Source organism: Somniosus microcephalus, chromosome 7 (assembly GCF_052327205.1).
Source record: "Somniosus microcephalus isolate GS21.2 chromosome 7, FLI_Smic_1.0, whole genome shotgun sequence".
Classification (NCBI taxonomy): domain Eukaryota; kingdom Metazoa; phylum Chordata; class Chondrichthyes; order Squaliformes; family Somniosidae; genus Somniosus; species Somniosus microcephalus.
Window position 1 is genome coordinate 267784993 of NC_140993.1, and position 24389 is coordinate 267809381.

Here is a 24389-nt window from a genome sequence, read left to right on the forward strand (position 1 = left end):
CGATCATGGCTGATCATCCAATTTCAGTACCCGGTCCCTGCTTTCTCCCCATACCCCTTGATCCCTTTAGCCTTAAGAAATATATCCAACTCCTTCTTGAATTTTATGAATTGGCCTCTACTGCCTTCTGTGGTAGAGAATTCCACAGGTTCACCACTCTCTGGGTGAAGAAATTCCTCCTCATTTCTGTCCTAAATGGCCTACCCCTTATCCTTAGACTGTAACCCCTGGTTCTGGACTCCCCGACCATCGGGAACATCCTTCCTGCATCTAGTCTGTCTAGTCCTGTCAGAATTTTATAAGTTTCAATAAGATCCCCTCTCATTCTTCTAAACTCCAGCGAGTACAAGCCCAATCGTCCCAATCTCTCCTCATACGTCATTCCTGCCACCCCAGGTATCAGCCTGGTGAATCTTCGCTGAACTCCTTCCATGGCAAGAACATCCTTCCTCAGATAAGGCGACCAAAACTGCACACAATACTCAAGATGTGGTCTCACCAAGGCCCTGTACAACTGCAGCAAGACATCCTTGTTCCTGTACTCAAACCCTCTCGCTACGAAGGCCAACATACCATTTGCCTTCTTAACCGCCTGCTGCACCTGCATGCTTACCTTCAGCGACTGGTGCACAAGGACACCCAGGTCTCGTTGCACTTCCCCTTCTCCCAATCTATTGTCATTCAGATAATAATCTGCCTTCCTGTTTTTGCCACCAAAGTGGATAACCTCACATTTATCCACGTTATATTGCATCTGCCATGCTTTTGCCCAATTACCCAACCTATCCAAATCATCCTGGAGTTTCTCGGCATCCTCCTCACAGCACACACGCCCACCCAGCTTTGTGTCGTCTGCAAATTTGGAGATATTACATCTAGTTCCCTTGTCTAGATCATTAATATATATTGTGAATAGCTGGGGTCCAAGGACCGATCCCTGCGGTACCCCACTAGTCACTGCCTGTCACTCGGAAAAAGACCCGTTTATTCCAACTCTTTGCTTTCTGTCTGCCAACCAGTTCTCTATCCAAGTCAGTACCTTGCCCCCAATCCCATGTGCCTTAACTTTGCACGCTAATCTCTTATGCGGGACCTTATTGAAAGCCTTCTGAAAGTCCAAATACACCACATCCACTGGTTCTCCCTTGTCTATTTTACCAGTTACATCCTCAAAATATTCCAGTGGATTAGTCAAGCACGATTTACCTTTTGTTAGTCTATATTGCTCAAAAGCTTCTCCAATTCTGGCCTCTTGCGCATCCCCGATTTTAAGAACATAAGAAATAGGAGCAGGAGTAGGCCAATCGGCCCCTCGAGCCTGCTCCGCCATTCAATAAGATCATGGCTGATCTGATCCTAACCGCCAATCTACTATCACAGAACCATCTCCTGAATCTAACAGAATTAGACACACGAAATAGGAGCAGGATCAGGCTACACGGCCCCTGGGCCCGCTCCGCTACCCACAGGGCCATGTCCGATCCGAACCTAGACTCATGTCCAAATTCCTGCCCGCTCCCCGTAACCCTTAATTCCCTTTACTTCTAGGAAACTGTCTATTTCTGTTTTAAATTTATGTAATGATGTAGCTTCTACAGCTTTTTGGGGCAGCATATTCCATGGACCTACCACCCTCTGAGTGAAGTAGTTCCTCCTCATCTCAGTTTTGAAAGAGCAGCCCCTTATTCTAAGACTATGCCCCCTAGTTCTAGTTTCACCCATCATCGGGAACATCCTCCCCGCATCCACCCGATCCAACCCCTTCACAATCTTATATGTTTCAATAAGGTCGCCTCTCATTCTTCTGAACTCCAATGAGTAGAGTCCCAATCTACTCAACCTCTCCTCATATGTCCATCCCCTCATCCCCGGGATTAACCAAGTGAACCTTCTTTGTACTGACTCGAGAGCAAGTATGTCTTTTCTTAAGTATGGGCACCAAAACTGTATGCAGTATTCCAGGTGCGGTCTCACCAATACCTTGTACAACTGAAGCAATACCTCCCTATTTTTATATTCTATCCCCCTAGCAATGAAAGCCAACATTCCATTGGCCTTCTTAATCACTTGCTGCACCTGCATACTAACCTTTTGAGTTTCGTGCACCAGGACCCCCAGATCCCTTTGTACTTCAGTACTTTCCAGTTTCTTGCCATTAAGATAATAACTTGCTCTACGATTTTTCCTGCCAAAGTGCATAACCTCACACTTTCCAGTATTGTATTCCATTTGCCAAATCTCTGCCCACTTACTTAGCCTGTCTATGTCCCCTTGCAGGTTTTTTATGTCCTCCTCACTCACTACTTTCCCTCCCATCTTAGTATCATCTGCAAACTTTGATATGTTACACTCGGTCCCCTCCTCCAAATCATTAATATAGATTGTAAAGAGTTGGGGACCCAGCACTGACCCCTGCGGAACACCACTAGTTACTGATTGCCAGTCTGAGAATGAACTATTTATCCCATCTCTCTGCCTTCTGTTAGATAGCCAATCCTCTATCCATGGCAGGATATTACCCCCAATCCCGTGATTTTTTATCTTAAGCAATAATCTTTTGTGTGGCACCTTGTCAAATGCCTTTTGGAAGTCTAAATACACTACATCCACTGGTTCCCCTTTATCCACCCTATATGTTACTTCCTCAAAGAACTCCAGCAAATTTGTCAAACATGACTTTCCTTTCATAAAACCATGCTGACTTTGTCCTATTAAATTATGATTATCCAAATGTCCTGTTACTGTCTCCTTAATAATGGACTCCAAAATTTTACCTACCACAGATGTTAGGCTAACCGGTCTATAGTTTCCAGCCTTCTGTCTACTGCCCTTTTTAAATAAGGGTGTTACATTCGCAGTTTTCCAGTCTGCCGGGACCTTTGCCAAGTCCAGGGAGTTTTGGAAAATTATTACCAATGCATCCACAATCCCTACCGCCACTTCCCTCAAGACCCTAGGATGTAAGCCATCAGGTCCAGGTGATTTATCCGCCTTGAGTCCCATTATTTTACCGAGTACCACTTCCTTAGTGATTTTGATTGTGTTTGGCTCCTCCCCCCCTATAGCCCCCTGTTTGTCCAGTGTTGGGATATTCTTAGTGTCTTCTACTGTAACGACTGATACAAAATATTCATTCAGTGTTTTTGCCATCTCCATATATCCCACCATTAATTTCCCGGTCTCATCCTCTAAGGGACCAACATTTACTTTAGCCACCCTTTTTCTTTTTATATAACTATAAAAACTCTTACTATCTGTTTTTATATTTTTTGCTAATTTACTTTCATAATCAATCTTTTTGTTATTTTTTGCTGTCTTTTAAAGTTTTCCCAATCCTCTATCCTCCCACTAGATTTGGCTACCTTATATGCCCTTGTTTTTAGTCGAATACTATCCTTAATTTCTTTACTTAGCCATGGATGGCTGTCTTTTCTTTTACACCCTTTTCTTCTCAGTGGAATATATATTTTTTGGAAGTTGTAAAATAACTCCTTAAATGTACACCACTGATCATGTATCGTCTTACCCTATAATCTATTTTCCCAATCCACTCTACTCAATTCCACTCTCATACCTTCATAGTCTCCTTTATTCAAGCTTAGCACGCTTGTTTGAGATCCAACCTTCTCACCATCTAATTGAATATGGAATTCAACCATGTTATGGTCACTCATTCCAAGGGGATCCTTTACTGGGACATTTTTAATTAGTCCTGTCTCGTTACACAGGACCAGATCTAAGGTTGCTTGCCCCCTGGTCGGTTCAGTTACATACTGCTCAAGAAACCCATCCCTAATACACTCAATGAACTCATCCTCAAGGCAGCCCTGCCCAATTTGATTTGTCCAATTAATATGATAGTTAAAATCCCCCATAATTATAGATGTTCCCTTATTACAAGCCTCAACTATTTTCTGATTGATACTCCGTGCAACAGAGTTACAACTGTTCGGAGGCCTATAGACTACACCCACTAGTTTTTTTTCCCCTTATTATTCCTTACCTCCACCCAAACTGTTTCATTATCCTGATCTTTTGACCCAATATCATTTCTCTGTATTACAGTGATTCCTTCCTTTATTAACATAGCCACCCCACCTCCCCTTCCTTCCTGCCTGTCCTTCCTGATCGTTAAATAACCTGGTATGTTTAATTCCCAGGCATTGTCACCCTGCAGCCATGTTTCTGTAATGGCCACAAGATCATACCCATACGTAGTTATTTGTGCCATTAACTCGTCTATTTTGTTACAAATGCTACGTGCATTCAGATAGAGAACTTTCAAATATGTTTTGTGACACTTAGTTCCTGCTTTTGCCCTTTTTATTACTTTACCTTTTACTCCATACCTTCTGCCCCTTCCTGACACGCTCTGGTTTTTAATTTCCCCACTGCTACCTAAGTCTATGACCTTCTCTGTTGTCATTTTTATTATTTGCTCCACCATTGACGGCCGTGCCTTCTGTAGCCTAGGCCACAAGCTCTGGAATTCCCTCCCTAAACCTCTCTGCCTCTCCACCTCTCTCTTCTCCTTTGAAGACGCTCCTTAAAACCTACCCTTTTGACCAAGCTTCTGATCACCTGTCCTAATATCTCCTTATGTGGCTCGATGCCAAATTTTGTCCGATTATGCGCTTGTGAAGCATCTTGGGATGTTTTACTATGTTAAAGGCGCTATATAAATGCAAGTTGTTGTTTGGCTCCGCTACTCACTGATATGTTCATTAGGATGTTTGGGGAGTCATATCCTTCTGTTTTTTTAACCATGCTAAGATGTGCTGCCAAATCAAATCAACTGAAAGCCAGGTTTAATAACTCCCGTCTTACATTCACATACTCACAGGTATCACTCTTTTGCCTAAACATGAAGTTTTTGTGAGACTTCCAACTGATTGCTGGCCATCCCTCACTGTGATATAATGCTTGATGCACCATATTTATTGAAATGAATGGCTCCAAATGCAACTTCACCCGAGATGTTCTATTCTTTGTTTATCCAAATTAATTGTTTTCTTGTCAGCCTTGCATATTTCCTGCTTTGCTATTACATGTTACCCATGCCATATTTTGCCCTGATTAAATACCATTAATATTCTGCGGCAAAGCTGTTCTGTGGAACACTTTTCACCTGTTCACATTCACTTTCCTGGTTTCCTTTGAAGAGTTCAAAAGCATTTTTCTGAGTGTGTGTGGGGCATTGACTGTCAGAGCTTTCAAACTGATCACACACTACACACCTCACTGGGTGCAGTATATCTTTACTCAACGCTACAACTTAAATAAAACATTCTCGAGGTTCCCACATATAAACGGCAGCTCGAAGCAGGCTCTGAGATGGGGCATCTTTAATATTGCAGTTGCTTTGGATCAGAAACAGGTTACGAAGCAGGATTGGACACCATGCAGCTCCTCTCCCCCCTACTGACACTCACCCTCGACTGACTCTCTCCCCACTTCTCTCTCCCCCCTTCACTCTCCCCCGACTGACCCTCTCCCCCTCCTCTCTCCCCCGACTGACTCTCTCCCCACTCCTCTCTTCCCCCCTCCTCTCTCCCCCGACTGATCCTCTCCCCACTCCTCTCTCCCCTGACTGATCCTCTCCTCACTCCTCTCTCCCCCTCTCCCCTGACTGATCCTCTCCCCACTCCTCTCTCCCCCTCCTCTCTCCCCACTCCTCTCTCCCCCGACTGACTCTTCTTAACCCGACTGACCCTCTCCCCACTCCTCTCCTCCCACTCCTCTCTCCCCTACTGACTCTCTCACAACCGCTCTTTCACCGTGTCTCCTTACTTTTTCACCTCTTTCTGTTCTGCTCGTCTAGTCAGTGCCTTTTTCCCAAGACCATTCTTTTATACAACCTAGGGAGTTACTCTATCCCTGTTGGCAGTTAGCACAAGAATCTTAGTTCTAATACCGTGCCTTCCCTCCTCGTGCCTGTCCCTAAACTGGTATCATTGTTTTGTGATGTATTATCTGTATCTCTCTAAAATCATCAGCTTTCTACCCCTCTACACATCTCCCTGCTTCTCTACAAACAAAAAATATTCCAAGTAAGTCGCTTGGCATTTTTGCCAAACTATATCACGTAATGTCATCATAGACCACGGAGAACCCAATACAGAGATGACACGGAACAAAATGAGGCCACTTGACCCATTCTCTCTGGACAATGTACAGTCTGCTCCATCATGGGATCTACTCAACATGGCGAGCCCTGTGAGGGGACTGACCAATCACAGGTAAACCACTGGGAAAGTTCTTCTTCCTTGAAGATAATCTCCAGGGTATTAATTCAATCGTACACCCACCCCATTCAACTTTGCCCCACTCACACTCCACAAATGTCACATCCATGGTCTCGAGCACATGTTTTCTCCACTCTTACATTACAACAGTGACTCCACTTCAAAAAAAGGGCTTCATTGGCTGTAAAGCACTTTGGGACGTCCGGTGGTCGTGAAAGGCGCTATATAAATGCAAGTATTTTCTTTCTTTCTGCTCCTGAAGGCACCAATTCCTTGTTGGGTCAAGTCCCACCTATTCCACCTGCCCTCCAGTACCTCGTCTAAGTGGCCACTATTTATATGTGAACAACAGCAGTAGGGAAGGGGCAGGGGGATAATTTTGTGAGACGAGGGTCCCAGCACAGAGCTTCACCAGTGCGGCAAATGCATCAACAATACAACTGTAACATCATTGCCACGATTTCCCGATCAGTATTGCTGCTAGCAACACTCCATGCTGGGATCACTGCAGAACAAAATTACAAAGCTATTTTACCACACAGGCATCGCAGTCATGCCTGGCCTTGTCCTCACTCAATGTCCACGTGCACACACTTCCAGCAAGGGTTTCTGGATAGTGATCAGGAGCGAGAACCAGGGCCAGATTTTCCCTCCAAGTCAAAGGTACTAAGACCTGCTGCTGCACCTCTGCTGCTGCACCTCTGCACCCCTGCTGCTGCACCCCTGCTGCTGCACCCCTGCTGCTGCACCCCTGCTGCTGCACCTCTGCTGCTGCATCCCTTAGGGGTCACAGTCGAGGCTGAGTTACTGGATGAAGTTGCTGAGCCACCATGGAAATGCACAGTGTTTGATGATATTAGCCTGTCCTTATCCTTATAACCTTCAATTCCTTCCTTTCCAGCCCTTGTGATCTAAAGTTATCTTGTGATCATTTCTTGTGATGATCACACTGGGGAATTGGTGGATTCTCTTGGAGGAGCAGGAGACTCTGGTTCATTGCAATTTGAAAGCACAGATTGGAGGATCTCCTTAAATATCAGCACCACAACTACCATCCCCACAGAACATCAATCGCTAGAAGCAGACTTCAAGCTTAATAAGTTCAATTATTAACTTCCAAAATACATATTAAAATGCTGTGTTACTATTTTTAACTATGAGTGTGGAAGAGACATAACTCAAGAAGGTACAAATGAGACTGGTCACCCTTAAGCACGTCATGAATTGAAACCAATCACGCACTACCATTGGTGTGAACTTTTTATTATGTGGTTGTTGTTCGATGGATATTTCCTACAGTTTTCAAGGTTTGTTTTAAACTCTATGTTTGCATAAACTTGGCTTGCATTCACTTGAGTTTAGAAGGTTGCGGGGTGATCTAATCAAGGTGCTTAAAATGATAAAGGATTCGATAGGGTAGATGCAGAGAAACTAATTCCTCTGGTGGGCGATTCCAGAACAAGGGGGCATAATCTGAAAATTAGAACCAGGTTATTCAGGGGTGAAATCAGGAAGCACTTCATACAAAGGGTAGTGGAAATCTCTCTGCCCCAAAAGGCTGTGGATGCTGGAGGCCAATTGTAGCTTTCAACACTGAGATTAATAGATTTGTGTTAGGTAAGGGTATCAAGGGATATGGAGCAAAGGCGGGGAACTGGAGCTGACGTACAGATCAGCCATGATCTAACTGAATGGCAGAGCAGGCTTGAGGGTCTGAATGGCCTCCTCCTGGTCCTATGTAATGATTTGAAAGTACCCCACATGCTGCAGAGTGCTATCACGTTATGTGACAACTACCTGGAGCCTGATACAATATTTATCACTGTGAGCAGGCGACGATTGCAGAGCAGTAATATCGTGTGCCCTACACCAACAATTGAGAAAACCTCCTTTCTGGCATTGATCTCTTTGGCGATCGATAATCAAAGCACAGGAGACAATTAAACACTTCAACTTGTGTTCTTGCTATTTACTCCGTGCAAGAACTGTTCACTGCCTTGTACGTTCCCAACAAATGCACGTTCTCACTTAAACAGCCTCAACAGTCCAGACCATGCACAGGAAGGTAGTCAGTGCAAATTCAGGTTTAAATTTAGCCTTCCGGCTTGCAATTTAAGTAATCTGACATCACTCTCTGGCTTATTTTGTGCATAAAACTGCTGAACTTTAATATCATCCCTGTGGATTTTGGCTGTTCCATTAACAATCCTTCCATTCTATTAGATCTTGTGTGAAGAAAGACTTTCACATTTTACCTAAAAGAGAATTGGAAATCTGAATGGATCAAAGCAAATTAATTGAGTGATATACGTATTATATTTGACAAGCAATATGTCATGCAAGGAAGGAATATTTACTTTGGAATATTGGTACAGCCTAATGAGGATGAAAACGTTGTGATTCTGGCCAGCAGATCACTAGATGATGATCGAAATAGTTGCGTGATGTAATGTTAGGGTGTTGCTCCATCTGTGGAACCCCAGTTATTTGTGAAAGATCAAAGGCACTGAATTAGTGAGTGGCTTTGAGGCTTGGCCAGGGAAGACCTAAAACTGTCCACAGCAAATGTGCAACAACCATAACATCAATACTTGGGAGGAGCAAAAAGAAAAAGGCACGAACCAGCACTTAAAGCAAAATACTGAGTGGCTCATCACCTCCAAGAGGGATTGGCACTCACTGCGAGTGTGAGCGAGAGGGATTGGCACTCACTGCGAGTGTGAGCGAGGGGGATTGGCACTCACTGCGAGTGTGAGCGAGGGGGACTGGCACTCACTGCGAGTGTGAGCGAGAGGGATTGGCACTCACTGCGAGTGTGAGCGAGGGGGATTGGCGCTCACTGCGAGTGTGAGCAAGGGGGATTGGTGCGCACTGCGAGTGTGAGCGAGGGGGATTGGCACTCACTGTGAGTGTGAGCGAGGGGGATTGGCACTCACTGCGAGTGTGAGCGAGGGGGACTGGCACTCACTGCGAGTGTGAGCGAGGGGGACTAGCACTCACTGCGAGTGTGAGCGAGGGGGACTGGCACCCACTGCGAGTGTGAGCGAGGGGGATTGGCATTCACTGCGAGTGTGAGCGAGGGGGATTGGCATTCACTGCGAGTGTGAGCGAGGGGGATTGGCACTCACTGCGAGTGTGAGCGAGGGGGATTGGCACCCACTGAGTGTGAGCGAGGGGCACTGGCATCCACTGCGAGTGTGAGCGAGGGGGATTGGCACTCACTGCGAGTGTGAGCGAGAGGGATTGGCACTCACTGCGAGTGTGAGCGAGGGGGATTGGCACTCACTGCGAGTGTGAGCGAGGGGGATTGGCACTCACTGCGAGTGTGAGCGAGGGGGATTGGCACCCACTGAGTGTGAGCGAGGGGCACTGGCATCCACTGCGACTGTGAGCGAGGGGGATTGGCACTCACTGCGAGTGTGAGCGAGAGGGATTGGCACTCACTGCGAGTGTGAGCGAGGGGGATTGGCACTCACTGCGAGTGTGAGCGAGGGGGATTGGCACTCACTGCGAGTGTGAGCGAGGGGGATTGGCACTCACTGCGAGTGTGAGCGAGGGGGATTGGCACTCACTGCGAGTGTGAGCGAGGGGGATTGGCACCCACTGCGAGTGTGAGCGAGGGGGATTGGCACCCACTGCGAGTGTGAGAGCGAGGGGGATTGGCACTCACTGCGAGTGTGAGCGAGGGGGATTGGCGCTCACTGCGAGTGCGAGCGAGGGGGATTGGCACGCACTGCGAGTGCGAGCGAGGGGGATTGGCACTCACTGCGAGTGTGAGCGAGGGGGATTGGCACTCACTGCGAGTGTGAGCAAGGGGGATTGGCACTCACTGCGAGTGTGAGCGAGGGGGATTGGCACTCACTGCGAGTGTGAGCAAGGGGGATTGGCACTCACTGCGAGTGTGAACGAGAGGGATTGGCACCCACTGCGAGTGTGAGCGAGGTGGATTGGCACGCACTGCAAGTGTGAGAGCGAGGGGGATTGGCACTCACTGCGAGTGTGAGCGAAGGGGATTGGCACTCACTGCGAGTGTGAGCGAGGGGGAAAGGCACTCACTGCGAGTGAGAGCGAGGGGGACTGGCACTCACTGCGAGTGTGAGCGAGGGGGACTGGCGCGCACTGCGAGTGTGAGCGAGGGGGATTGGCACTCACTGCGAGTGTGAGCGAGGGGGATTGGCACCCACTGCGAGTGTGAGCGAGGGGGATTGACGCCCACTGCGAGTGTGAGTGAGGGGGGTTGGCGTTCACTGCGAGTGTAAGCGAGGGGTTTGGCGCTCACTGCGAGTGCGAGCGAGGGGGATTGGCACGCACTGCGAGTGCGAGCGAGGGGGATTGGCACTCACTGCGAGTGTGAGCAAGGGGGATTGGCACCCACTGCGAGTGTGAGCGAGGTGGATTGGCACGCACTGCAAGTGTGAGAGCGAGGGGGGTTGGCACTCACTGCGAGTGTGAGCGAGGGGGATTGGCACTCACTGCGAGTGTGAGCGAGGGGGATTGGCACCCACTGCGAGTGTGAGCGAGGGGGATTGGCACCCACTGCGAGTGTGAGAGCGAGGGGGATTGGCACTCACTGCGAGTGTGAGTGAGGGGGATTGGCGCTCACTGCGAGTGCGAGCGAGGGGGATTGGCACGCACTGCGAGTGCGAGCGAGGGGGATTGGCACTCACTGCGAGTGTGAGCGAGGGGGATTGGCACTCACTGCGAGTGTGAGCAAGGGGGATTGGCACTCACTGCGAGTGTGAGCGAGGGGGATTGGCACTCACTGCGAGTGTGAGCAAGGGGGATTGGCACTCACTGCGAGTGTGAACGAGAGGGATTGGCACCCACTGCGAGTGTGAGCGAGGTGGATTGGCACGCACTGCAAGTGTGAGAGCGAGGGGGATTGGCACTCACTGCGAGTGTGAGCAAGGGGGATTGGCACTCACTGCGAGTGTGAGCGAGAGGGATTGGCACCCACTGCGAGTGTGAGCGAGGTGGATTGGCACGCACTGCAAGTGTGAGAGCGAGGGGGGTTGGCACTCACTGCGAGTGTGAGCGAAGGGGATTGGCACTCACTGCGAGTGTGAGCGAGGGGAATTGGCACTCACTGCGAGTGAGAGCGAGGGGGACTGGCACTCACTGCGAGTGTGAGCGAGGGGGACTGGCACGCACTGCGAGTGTGAGCGAGGGGGATTGGCACTCACTGCGAGTGTGAGCGAGGGGGATTGGCACCCACTGCGAGTGTGAGCGAGGGGGATTGGCGCCCACTGCGAGTGTGAGCGAGGGGGATTGACGCCCACTGCGAGTGTGAGCGAGGGGGATTGGCGCTCACTGCGAGTGCGAGCGAGGGGGATTGGCGCTCACTGCGAGTGTGAGCGAGGGGAATTGGCACTCACTGCGAGTGAGAGCGAGGGGGACTGGCACTCACTGCGAGTGTGAGCAAGGGGGATTGGCACTCACTGCGAGTGTGAGCGAGGGGAATTGGCACTCACTGCGAGTGAGAGCGAGGGGGACTGGCACTCACTGCGAGTGTGAGCAAGGGGGATTGGCACTCACTGCGAGTGTGAGCGAGGGGAATTGGCACTCACTGCGAGTGAGAGCGAGGGGGACTGGCACTCACTGCGAGTGTGAGCGAGGGGGACTGGCACTCACTGCGAGTGTGAGCGAGGGGGATTGGCACCCACTGCGAGTGTGAGCGAGGGGGATTGGCGCCCACTGCGAGTGTGAGCGAGGGGGATTGACGCCCACTGCGAGTGTGAGCGAGGGGGATTGGCGCTCACTGCGAGTGTAAGCGAGGGGGATTGGCGCTCACTGCGAGTGTAAGCGAGGGGGATTGGCGCTCACTGCGAGCGAGGGGGATTGGCGCTCACTGCGAGTGCGAGCGAGGGGGATTGGCACGCACTGCGAGTGCGAGCGAGGGGGATTGGCACTCACTGCGAGTGTGAGCGAGGGGGATTGGCACTCACTGCGAGTGTGAGCGAGGGGGATTGGCACCCACTGCGAGTGTGAGCGAGGGGGATTGGCACCCACTGCGAGTGTGAGCGAGGGGGGATTGGCACTCACTGCGAGTGTGAGCGAGGGGGATTGGCACTCACTACGAGTGTGAGTGAGGGGAATTGGCACTCACCGAGTGTGAGCGAGGGGGATTGGCGCCCACTGCGAGTGTGAGCGAGGGGGATTGACGCCCACTGCGAGTGTGAGCGAGGGGGATTGGCGCTCACTGCGAGTGCGAGCGAGGGGGATTGGCGCTCACTGCGAGTGTGAGCGAGGGGAATTGGCACTCACTGCGAGTGAGAGCGAGGGGGACTGGCACTCACTGCGAGTGTGAGCAAGGGGGATTGGCACTCACTGCGAGTGTGAGCGAGGGGAATTGGCACTCACTGCGAGTGAGAGCGAGGGGGACTGGCACTCACTGCGAGTGTGAGCGAGGGGGACTGGCACTCACTGCGAGTGTGAGCGAGGGGGATTGGCACCCACTGCGAGTGTGAGCGAGGGGGATTGGCGCCCACTGCGAGTGTGAGCGAGGGGGATTGACGCCCACTGCGAGTGTGAGCGAGGGGGATTGGCGCTCACTGCGAGTGTAAGCGAGGGGGATTGGCGCTCACTGCGAGTGTAAGCGAGGGGGATTGGCGCTCACTGCGAGCGAGGGGGATTGGCGCTCACTGCGAGTGCGAGCGAGGGGGATTGGCACGCACTGCGAGTGCGAGCGAGGGGGATTGGCACTCACTGCGAGTGTGAGCGAGGGGGATTGGCACTCACTGCGAGTGTGAGCGAGGGGGATTGGCACCCACTGCGAGTGTGAGCGAGGGGGATTGGCACCCACTGCGAGTGTGAGCGAGGGGGGATTGGCACTCACTGCGAGTGTGAGCGAGGGGGATTGGCACTCACTACGAGTGTGAGTGAGGGGAATTGGCACTCACCGAGTGTGAGCGAGGGGGATTGGCACGCATTGTGAGTGCGAGATGAGTGTGAGGGGAATTGGCACTCACTGCGAGTGTGAGCTGAGTGCGAGGGGGACTGGCACGCACTGCGAGCGTGAGCTGAGTCTGAGGGGGATTGGCTCGCACGGTGAGTGTGAGCTGTGTGGCACGCACTGTGAGTGCGAGATGAGTGTGAGGGGGATTGGCACGCACTGCGAGCGTGAGCTGTGTGTGAGGGGGGATTGGCTCACACGGTGAGTGTGAGCTGAGTGCGTGGGGTTGAGGGGGAGTAATGAAGCAGACTGCAGATATTGGGGAAACCAGAGTCACAGGCATTGCAGGGGTGCTGAATCTGGGCTGGAGAACATTCAGCTGGGGAGGGGCGTAGCTGAACTCATCTTTCCCAGTTTATCTGTGTAACTTTTTGACAATTATTATATAGAATAGAATTATATAGAATTTACAGCATGGAAACAGGCCATTTGGCCCAGCTGGTCTATGCTGGTGTTTATGCTCCACAAGAGCCAAATTGTTGGCCAGATTATTACAAGGAGGGTTGGGGGATGGGGGGATAAAAGGGACAGAGCTAAAAGGCCGAGTAACTCTCGGTGGAAGTGGTTGGTTACGGGTCATGGCCAAGGGTGGACATCATTGCTCTGTTCACCTGGTTGAAGGGGAAAGTACGGACAGAGAGCAGACAGGAGCTTACAGCGAGACTGGGGAGACAAACCAGTGGAAACTCTCCACTCTCAATCTCAGCTGTTGGGAGGTGAGGTACTTCCCCGTGGCTGATTGAAGATTGGCACTGTAGGGGTCTGAAGATCAGTCGTCACTCTTTTCCATTCAGTGATGGTTCAGTACACAGCCTTTCTGCCCCAGAATGTGACGGCAGTTAACTATGGAAAAGATGCAGCAAGAAATGGAGATGCAAGAAATTCCAGGGAAGTACGGTTGCGTTATCGTGCTATCGACGGCAGCATATCAATCGTCCTTTGGGCCCTAATATAGAAGCCTGGTAGCACTGCATTCCAGATAGGATTAAAGAAATGACAGTGGTGGAGAGGTTTGACGGAAACAGGGAGCAGAAGGTAGTTGGAGGGGGAAACCAACACAACACATCTAGGAAGCTGCCTTTAAGACAAAATGAAATCAGGACGTTAGTAATGAGCTGGGTGGAGAGCTGGTGATGCCTTGTTCCCATGGCAGTGTTTAACCTCCTCTCGGAGGTGAGGGTTGGAGCCTGTGCAGACTGCTCACTCTACACAACACTACCTCCAGGGACAGCAGGATTAGAGGCATGCAAACCACTGCGGTGTGGTAGAAAGACTTTTATATTAGCGCTAGTGTAGATTGGATTCTGGGAGGGAACGGGTACAGAGACTTGGGGCGTTCAGATACACAAATCCATCAAAGTGGGACAAGTTGATAAAGCTGGGATCCTAGGTTTTACAAATAGGGCCACAGAGTACAAAAGCAAAGAGGGAATGCCAAACCTATGCAAAGCTTTGGTTAGCCCTCCATTAGAATCCTATGTCCAGTTTTGGGTGCCCTACTTTAGGATTGGAGTCAAGGCTATGGAGAGGGTGCAGAAGGGATTCACTGAAATGATACCTGGGATGAGAGGTTTAGTTATGAGGAGAGATGAGAGAGACTGGGGCTCTTTGCATTAGTATAGAGAAGGTTAAGCAGAGATCTGATAGAGCTCTTCAAAATTAAGAAGGGTTTTGTTGAGGTAAACAAGGAAAATCTATTTCTACTGGTCAGTGAGTCGGTAACTTGAGGGCATTGTTTTACCAAAAGGATCAAAGGGAAAGATCTGAGGTACACAAGGGCTTGTTAGGGCAAGGCATGTCCCATCACAAACAGTGCTGGAAGCAGAACTCATTATAGGTTTCAAAAAGGAAGTGGATAAATAAGTGAAAAAGAAAAATTTAAACGGGTACGAGGAATAGGACAGAGTGATCGCTTTTCCAGTGTGCTGGGCCAAGTGGCCTCCTTCTGTGCTGTAGAGTCCTAGACCGGGAATTTCCTTACCCTCAGAAGTGTGGTGGAAGCCCCGCTTACACATGGGAGCAGCTCCGGGATACTAGATTCTAAATCAGTGTCTGTCAACTGACTGCCAGGGTCCATATCAATAAACCAACCTCCCAAATCCCAGATGCAGAAGCGAAGTCCCATGAAAATACTGCAGCTTTAGAACTGCTGGCAGGGGGGAGCCAGGGAGTTGGATAAGTACCTGAGGGGAAATTATTTGCAGGGCTACGGGGAAAGGGCAGGGGAGTGGGACTAGCTGAAGTGCTCTTGCAGAGAGCTGGCACGGGCTCGACGGGCTGAATGGCCTCCTTCTGTGCTGTAACACATGATTCTCTGATTCTAGGTTAAGTAGTGTAACCCCTGGGAGCCCACTCACAGACACCGGTCCAGCTCGCAGACAGACATCGGTCTACCCCACAGACACTAGCCGCGCTCACAGACACCTGTCTAGCTCACAGACACCAGTCCAGCTCACAGATAGGGACTGGTCCCGTTAACAACCACCGGTCCAGCTCACAGACACCGGTCCAGCTCACAGACACTGGTCCAGCTCACAGACAGACACCGGTACAACTCACAGACAGACATCGGTCCAACTCACAGACACCAGTCCAGCTCACAGACAGAGACTGGTCCTGTTAACAACCACCGGTACAGCTCACAGACACAGGTCTAGCTCACAGACACCGGTCCAGCTTACAGACAGAGCCTGGTCCCATTAACAACCACCGGTCCAGCTCACAGACACAGACACCAGTCTAGCTCACAGACACCGGTCCAGCTCACAGACATCTGTCTGTTAATAGCCAACCAGTATAAAGGCGGCAAAAAATTGATCTGTCGTGTGGGGAGGACGAGGTGGGTCATAACCTCATGGTGTCACCCCTGTTAAGCTGTCACTTGGCAATATGTTATGAGGCAAACTATACCTGAAGTACGAGGCAAGCAGCTTAACTTCTTCTGATGTTACCAGTGGCATTAACTGACGATGAACTCATGCTTCAGGAAATGGTGCCATGTTTGCTGTTATCAGGAACAGCGCTAATTAAGCAATCCAGAGGCTGAAGAATGTCACAAAACAATTCTGGAATCAGCGGAACTCTATTTTATCATCAGGAACTGCTTTTATTAAAGAGCTATGGGGTAGCAGGACTGCATAGGAAATGGAGCAACTCCACTGTGAGTCAGCAGAGCCATTTAATGAGCCGAGCAAAGACACATTTATCAGGAGGCAGCTCAGAGTTCAGGCAACAAGAAACAAGAATTAAACAGGAGAGGAAGTGAACAAAGACAGGGAAAAAGCACTGAACATTTTGGGACTGGGAGTGGGAATTGGGGGTGCGGGGGGGAAAGGGGGCAGTGTCACATGCTTTTAAAAAGCAGAATGGTTCGAATTGGTAAAGTAACAAAGCAACCAGTGTGTTAGATGGAACCTACATCGCTCACTGAATGGAAAAGTGGATTACCTCAGGTAGCTGTTCAATTCAGCAACTGGAACACACAAATTCAACAAAACAAGTCAAAAGAAGACACCCAGAAATGTGAGCTTCCGGACATTTTTCATACACATGCAGAAACCAAACTGTTGTAGAATAGCTTTCATTTTATTTATTCTTTTCGCCCCCCCTCCTCCCTCCCCCCCAACTCCACTTTCCTTGCTGTGCTCTTCAGTGGGAACTGCTATGTGGCGATTTATTCTGAGCGAGCCTACACCTGAAGTCCCTGGGTAAGGAGTTTAACTTCTATTCAAATTGCCAATGGCAAAGATGAACTTACGCCCCCATCGTGCAGTTAATCACAAGCACAATAACTTTGGAGGAGAACATTTCTAAAGTTTGTAGCTGATTTCCTGTATTGCTGCTCATGGTAAGTGAGATACTTCTTCTTAGGCAGTCCCTCGGAACCGAGGATGACTCGCTTCCACATTAAAAATGAGTTCGCAGGTGACTGATAGTCCAATGCAGGACCTACAGTCTCTGTCACAGGTGGGGCAGACGGTGGTTGAAGGGGCGGGTGGGCGGGGTGCTTGGGTTGACATGCGATCCTTGCGCTGCCTGCGCTTGGCTTCCGCTTGCTCCCGGCGAAGAGACTCGAGGTGTTCGGCGCCTTCCCGGATGCTTCTCCTCCACTTTGTGCGGTCTTGGGCCAGGGATTCCCAGGTGTCGGAGTGAGATAACAGGCTGAGTGTTGCCCTGTGTAACACACAAGGTATCATTCTGTTGCAAGGTGGAGCTGGGTCCCTTTTAAAGCCACAAAGTCTAAATGTTGTTAATTGAATGCAGGGACCTCGTGTGCAATCTAGTGTGAGCTGCACCATGAGAGGCCCAATACACAGCTTCTCACAGCAAACCTTCTTCAAACGGAGAAAGCACACAACACAGTCTTTTTACGACCTGTACCCTGCTACAACACCCTGTACAACTGAATCCCAATGAATGCATCTTAGCAAAGGCCTTCTGAATTATGTAACAGACATCAGCGTGGAAGATGCTGAGTACAGCAAGATAAATGAGCAAAATAACAACAGAAAATGCTGGAAAAACTCAGCAGGTCAGGCAACATCCGTGGAGAGAAATTTGAGTTGACGTTTCGGGTTTGACCCTTCTTCAAAACTGGAGAGAAAAGGAACTAGATCGAAGGCAGGGCTGCGATCGGACAAAACGATAAATGAGCTGCTGGATTATGGGCGCATTCTGGGTTAGTTGGTGACAGTGGGCTGTGGAGGAAAGCTGATGGTGTTTACGCCCTGTCCTAAATTTCACATTCCGACAGGCTGTTACATATTAAGTATTTCTGCGCAGCCTGTATTTTGAAAAAAAATGTAGCCACAAAACATCTGCTAAAGCACTTACTTTGCTCTGCCTCATGTAGAATAATACCAAGGATCTAAACTTCAGCTGTTAACTGCCTGCCTCGTACAGAACTAGGTCAGGTATAGAATAGCAGATAGTTTGAGGAGTCAACCTTTGTTTCATGTTTCAACTTTTTTTGTTGCCATCATCTAATTAGTAATAAGCAGTCTGCCTAAAGAAAAATGCAAACCAACTTGTATATATAGATGGATATATTTTAAATCAAAGTTGCATATACCAACAGGAAAAATCTTGGCTGGATATTCTGCTGGGTAGAGATTAAAGAATTGCTAACTATTGTAATTACCGCTGGTAATCTTGGTGTAATACTGGATCCTGAGTTGACCGTTCACTCTCACATCCTGTCCATCGTGAAGGTCACTCACTTTCACCTCTACAAGCTTGCTCTGCCCCTACTCAAGCCCCTCTGCCACTGAAATGTGCCATTGTTATATCCAGACTCGACCCCTCCAACACACACCTTGCTAGCCTCCTGTTCTCTCTCCCTAACTCGCACCTTGTCCACCACGCTCGTTCTCAGGGACTTTCACTGACTCCTCGTTCTTCAACATTTATAATACTTTCTCTCATCAATAAACCCCTCCATGGTCTCCCCACCCCACCACACCCCCACCTTCCCCATCTCAACAGCCTTCAGCAGCTCTATAACCCCTTTCTAATGCTCCACTTCCCTGATTCAGGCTTTCCATACATCCAACGACTGCAGCCTACTACTGGTGGTAGAGCAATCACTTTCTGGAACTGTCTCTGGAGTTCACCAGGTGTCCTGCCCAATATTTATCCCTCAAGCAACAGCTAAAAACACATTATCTGGTCATTTATTTCATTGCTGTTTGTGGGAGCTTGCTGTGAGCAAATTGGCTGTCACATTTACGACATTACAACAGTGACTACGCTTCAAAAGTACTTCATTGGCTGTAAAGCGCTATGGGGCATCCTGAGGTCATTAAAGGTGCTGTAGAAATGCAAGTTCTTTCTTTTTATTTCTTACTCACTGGTTTGTTTGAATTTTGTGTGCCTGAAGGTTTGGAAAGGCCGGTTCTTAGTGCTGCTGCCTAAATGATGAATAAACCCTAAATCAGAACCTCAAGATCTGTACATAAATCAATGGGAACACTGATGGGGCTGCAAGGCTCCAACAGCTGCACCCAAGTGGCCCATGAAGACAAACAGCTTGGACACTCCTGGGCTAAGTGTAATAGAGCCACCTGGTGGACTACTGATGTATATAATAATAAAGCCATGTGCAGTACAGTTCTTACCGGTTGTGTATATGCTGTGTCCCAAGATATCACAGAATTGGCGACGAGGATGCGATTGCAGATTCCCTAGCTGAAATTTTTGTTGGGAGGATAATCCTGCCAACCGACGGAGGGACTGTGAGAGGTTCTTTGTTTTTGCAGAACAACTTAAAAATCCGAGGTAAAATTCGAGCACACGTGGCTGAACTGTTGACGTTGCCAGAGTCCAGGGGGGAGAAATTCAGTAGGTTGCGCCACCCGTTAGTGCCTTAAGAGGGCGCTAAGTGGGTCGCAAGCCAACTGGCGCCTGGGCGCGGCACTGCCCACGCCTCCCGCTAAATTCCGCGGGACGTTAGTGGTGGCGCTAACCGTTAGCGCTGCGCCGCTGCCAATGACGTCATCAGTGTGCGCAGCGCCCCGGCCGCGATATTTGGCAGCGCCCCCTGATTTACCGCCGGACGCTATGTCCGACGGGTTCAGGGGGGCCTACCTGCGGCCGGGGAGGCGCAAATTAAAGGCAAGGTGCGGGGCGGCCATTTTTGTTGTTGGCCGCCTGCCAGCACCTGCCTGCGCTCCCGTCCCCGGCCTCCTGAACACCCCACCCCCCGCGGAGTGCCGGCTGCGCTCCAAGAGCCCGGCACTTCTCCTCGGTGCCGGGCTCTTTTGCCTGCACTCCCGATCCTCGGGGGCCCAGCTGGGCCCTAGATCGCGCTGCACAAGGCCCCTCCCCTTTAAGAAGGGGAGGAAGGCCTGCAATACCGCAGTGCGACGTGCCACAGCGCCACGATATTCGCTCGCAGCGCCCCAAGAGGGACGCGGGGCGCCTCCAGTAGCGCCGCGCTTCCCTTTGGGGCACAACAACTCAATTTCCGGTGCGGGGGCGCGAATGTTTCCGGGGCGCTACTTTTAGCGCCCTGGCGAGGCTGGTGCCCCAAACGGGGCTATACTCAATTTCTCCCCCCAGATGTCCACGCCTATGGGAATAATAGGGCACTTGGGTGAGTTACATCGTAACCGAGAGACTGTCGGAGCGTGTGTGGAGCGGCTAGAAATGTTTTTCACCGCGAACAGTATTGTCGATGTAAACCATAACCGGGCAGTTTTAGAAATGAAACGGTTTATTTTTTTGACGGAAGCAGGCCCCGAGTTGTATGAAGCCCTGAAAAATTTGCTTGTTCCTGCCAAGCCGAAGGTCACGCCACTGAAGGAGATCCTAACCAAGTTAGAACTGCACTACAGTCCTGAGTCCCTGGAAATTGCTGAACGTTATCGTTTTGGAACACGTGATCAATTAAATGACGAGGGTATCAGTGAGTACATTGTAGCTTTAAAAAAGCTACCCAATCACTGTCATTTCGGAAACTTTCAGGACCAAGCTTTGCGTGACTGCTTTGTTTGTGGGTTGAATAATGAACGTATCAGAAGTAAATTGTTGACAACCCCTAACTTGGCTTTTGACTTAGCTTGTCAGACAGCTATGTCGATGGATATGGCCGACCGATACTTCCGAGTTGTCGTTAGACAACTGAGGTGAATCGGCTGCAGGCTAAAAGTAAAAGGCAGTTGGGCCCCAAGGCCTCAGCAACTGGCCAAGGTAACAGCGCATTGGAGTCGTGCTATCGGTGCCTGGGACAACACATCACTCAAAGCAGTCCATATGTGAAGGCAGAGTGTTTCTACTGCAAGAAAACTGGGCATCTTGCGAAGGCGTGCCGACAGAAGAGTAAACTGACTGGCAATGCTAGAAGTAGAAATCGCCAGACACTACGTACCATTGTAGAGAAGCAGCAGGACGAGGAGTTTCTGGAGATTCATGTCATCAGGAACACAAAGGTATCTAACAGTGATTCATGAGGTATTGTCATCCAAGTAGATGTCGCAGGATACCCATAGAAATCGACACTGGTGCATCCGTGAGCATAGTACTAGAATCACTATATCGCGACAAGTTGTGTGATAATCGACTAGAGAAATCGACGGTAGATCTGAGTAATTGGGCTACAACCACTGTTGTTGCACTCCTGGCTGGCCTCCCACATTCCATCCTACGTAAACTTGAGGTGATCCAAAACTCGGCTGCCTGTGTCCTAACTCGCACCAAGTCCCGTTCGCCCGTCACCCCCTGTGCTCGCTGACCTACACTGGCTCCTGGTTAAGCAGCGCCTCGATTTCAAAATTCTCATCCTTGTTTTCAAATCCCTCCATGGCCTCGCCCCTCCCTATCTCTGTAATCCCCTTCAGCCCCACAACCTCCCCCACCACCCCCCCACCCCGCCCCGAGATATCTGCGCTCCTCTAATTCTGCCCTCTTGAGCATCCCTGATTATAATCGCTCAACCATTGGTGGCTGTGCCTTCTGTTGCCTGGGCCCTAAGCTCTGGAATTCTCTGCCTAAACCTCTCCGCCTCGCTACCTCTCTTTCCTCCTTTAAGACGCTCCTTAAAACCTACCTCTTTGACCAAGCTTTTGGTCACCTGCCCTAATTTATCCTAATGTGGATCGGTGTCAAGTTTTTTGTCTTAAAACACTCCTGTGCAGCGCCTTGAGACGTTTTACTACGTTAAAGGCGCTATATAAATACAAGTTGTTGTTGTTGTTGTACCCACGTCAGATGGTAAGGTAAGGTTGTGTGGTGATTATAAGGTAACCGTAAACCAGGTCCTAGAGTGTAATCTACCCAATACTTTGCCAGATATGGAAGATTTGTTCACAACGCTGACAGGTGGCCAGGTCTTTTCGAAGTTAGATCTAACAAACGCCTCCCTGCAACTTGAGTTAGATGAAGAGTCCAAGTCATGCTTGAATATAAATACTCACTCAGTTCAATAGGCTACCATTTGGAGTATCTTCTGCCCCCGACATATTCCAGGGGGTGATGAACCAAATTTTGCAAGGGATTGAAGGGGTAATGTGTTATTTGGATGACATACTCATTTCAGCACCAAACAGGCAAATTCATGAGGTGTCAAATGAAGTGCTCAAATGGCTAGAGAAGACGGAGTATGAGTGACAGCTCACAAGTGTGAGTTGTTTCAAAACTCAGTGGAGTACTTAGGGCACAGAGTAGACAAAGATGGTTTACATCCAACCAAGGGAAAGCTGGATGCAATCAGAAATGCACCCACTCCCAAGAATGTCTCTGAACTTGGATCATTATTGGGTCTTTTGAATTATTACGGAAAGTTCCTCCCAAACTTGGCTACACTGTTACATCTACTGAATGAGCTGTTGAGAAAACAGGTCCCTTGGAAGTGGTCAAAAGAATGAGACACAGCATTCAAAGAGTGTAAAAGCCAGTTAGTAGAGAGTACCATATTACAGGAAACTTTGTGTTATCCGAGGCTAAATGTCTGGCAAGCTCGAGCCACCGGCAAAAATCAGGAGCCGTTTTGTTAGGTTTTTTTCTTCTCGTGGCTTTTTTTTCCAACAGTCAGGCTCTGCAAAGTCTCTCTGAAGCTGTTGCTAAGCGACAGAGACGCTTCCAAGGTACGGCCGACTGTTTAGAAGCTGTTGCTAAGCAACAGTGTTTGTTGCCAGATACAGAGATGAAAAGCTCCGTATGCTTCAACGTTAACGCTGGTGTGCCCGGCAGTTTTGAGGGAACGGCAACAGCTCAGTCCCGTCGGTGCCGGATAGCACAAAGTTTCCTGTAGTTCACTATGATGTATCTAAGGAGATTAAGCAAGCGTGTGACACCTCTCCATACGGAGTTGGGGCAGTGATTTTTCATGTACTAGATAGTGGGGAGGAGAGACCAATTGCTTTTGCTTCACACACTCTCAGTGCCAGTGAGCGGAATTATGCGCAGCTTGAAAGGGAAGCTTTGTCATTGATTTTTGGGACCAAGAAGTTTCACAAATACTTGTTTGGTCGTAAGTTTACCATAGTTACTAACCATAAGCCCCTGACAGCAATCCTCCATCCAAAGTCCCCAGTTCCAACCTTAGCTGCAGCCCGAATGCAGAGATGGGCTTTGATTTTGTCAGTGTATACGTATGACATTGAGTACAGGCGATCAGCTGATCACAGTAATGCTGATGCTATGTGCAGGTTGTCATCCCCATCACAAGTTACACCCAATAAGGAAGAAGTGTTCTATTTCTCATACATTGATGAGTTGCCAGTCACAGCTGAAGAGATTGGTAGGACAATCAAACGTGACCCAATTATGTCACAAAGGTATATGATTACATAGCAAATGGATGGCCAAATCAGGTATCAGAGGAAGATATCCATCCATACTTTGTTTGTAGGAATGAATTGTCAGTGGATAAAGATTGTATCATGTGGGGAGCAAGAGTGGTTATCCCAAATGGGTTCAGGTCTAAATTGCTTGGAGATCTTCATGACCAGCACCTGGGAATGTGCTTGACCAAGAGCTTTGCACGCAGTTACTTATGGTGGCCAGGTTTAGATAAAGAGATAGGCCGGAATTTTGACGGTCCTCAGAGTGCGGGATTGGAGGCGGGACCGCTGTCAAAATTGCAAAGATTGACAGCGGGCAGGAAACCCGCTGTCAACCCGCTTCCAATCAATCTTCCCAAGTGTCGGGTCCCTGATTTGCACATGGACCCGTCACCTAGCGGCGGGAAGAGGATTATAGCCACTTACCTGGCTGTTAACAGGTACTTGATACTTGTTAACAGACTCTTTTTCAATTTTGCCACTTCTGCCTCAGGTTCCCCGACATCCGGACACCACGCCAGGTCACTGTGGCGTGTTGTGAGTCTGCTGTAGTGTTTCTGCATTGATGACAGCTGCAGATGTGGTGTGAAGGATCCAATGGTACATTGGTGAGTTTCAGAGGTAAGAAAATGTTGGGAAAATCATTTTTAATGTATTTACACTTTTCTGTAGGTAACAGGTTTTGAATTGGCTGTCTAGTCCCAGCTCATTGGGAGAACCTCTCTCACCAGTGATAGATCGCTTCTGTAACCTCACCTGCAGCTGCCATCTGTTCTAGCCTAAGGAGGGGGTCACTGGAGAGCCTGGGTGCAAGAGCTCACCTGTGAACAGTCATTGTCAGTGTTTGCAGCACCTCAATGCTGTCAAACACTGAGAAATGAGCTGCCAACGAAAAATTGTGTGTGGTCCCTT

At 49.4% G+C, this 24389-nt stretch overlaps 1 protein-coding gene across 5 annotated transcripts in view; it reads right to left on the reverse strand.

The window, feature by feature from the left end:
• bbs9 (Bardet-Biedl syndrome 9) overlaps nucleotides 1-24389 on the reverse strand; it is a 479777-nt gene that overhangs the window by 60973 nt on the left and 394415 nt on the right. For 2 of the 5 annotated variants that reach the window (XM_085993738.1, XM_085993740.1), the window contains one exon: nucleotides 16645-16669. The exons of the other annotated variants lie outside the window; for them this stretch is intronic. In XM_085993738.1, coding sequence (XP_085849864.1) covers nucleotides 16645-16669 — 25 coding nt within the window. The remainder of the gene's footprint in view (nucleotides 1-16644; nucleotides 16670-24389) is intronic. 5 annotated transcript variants of the gene reach the window in all.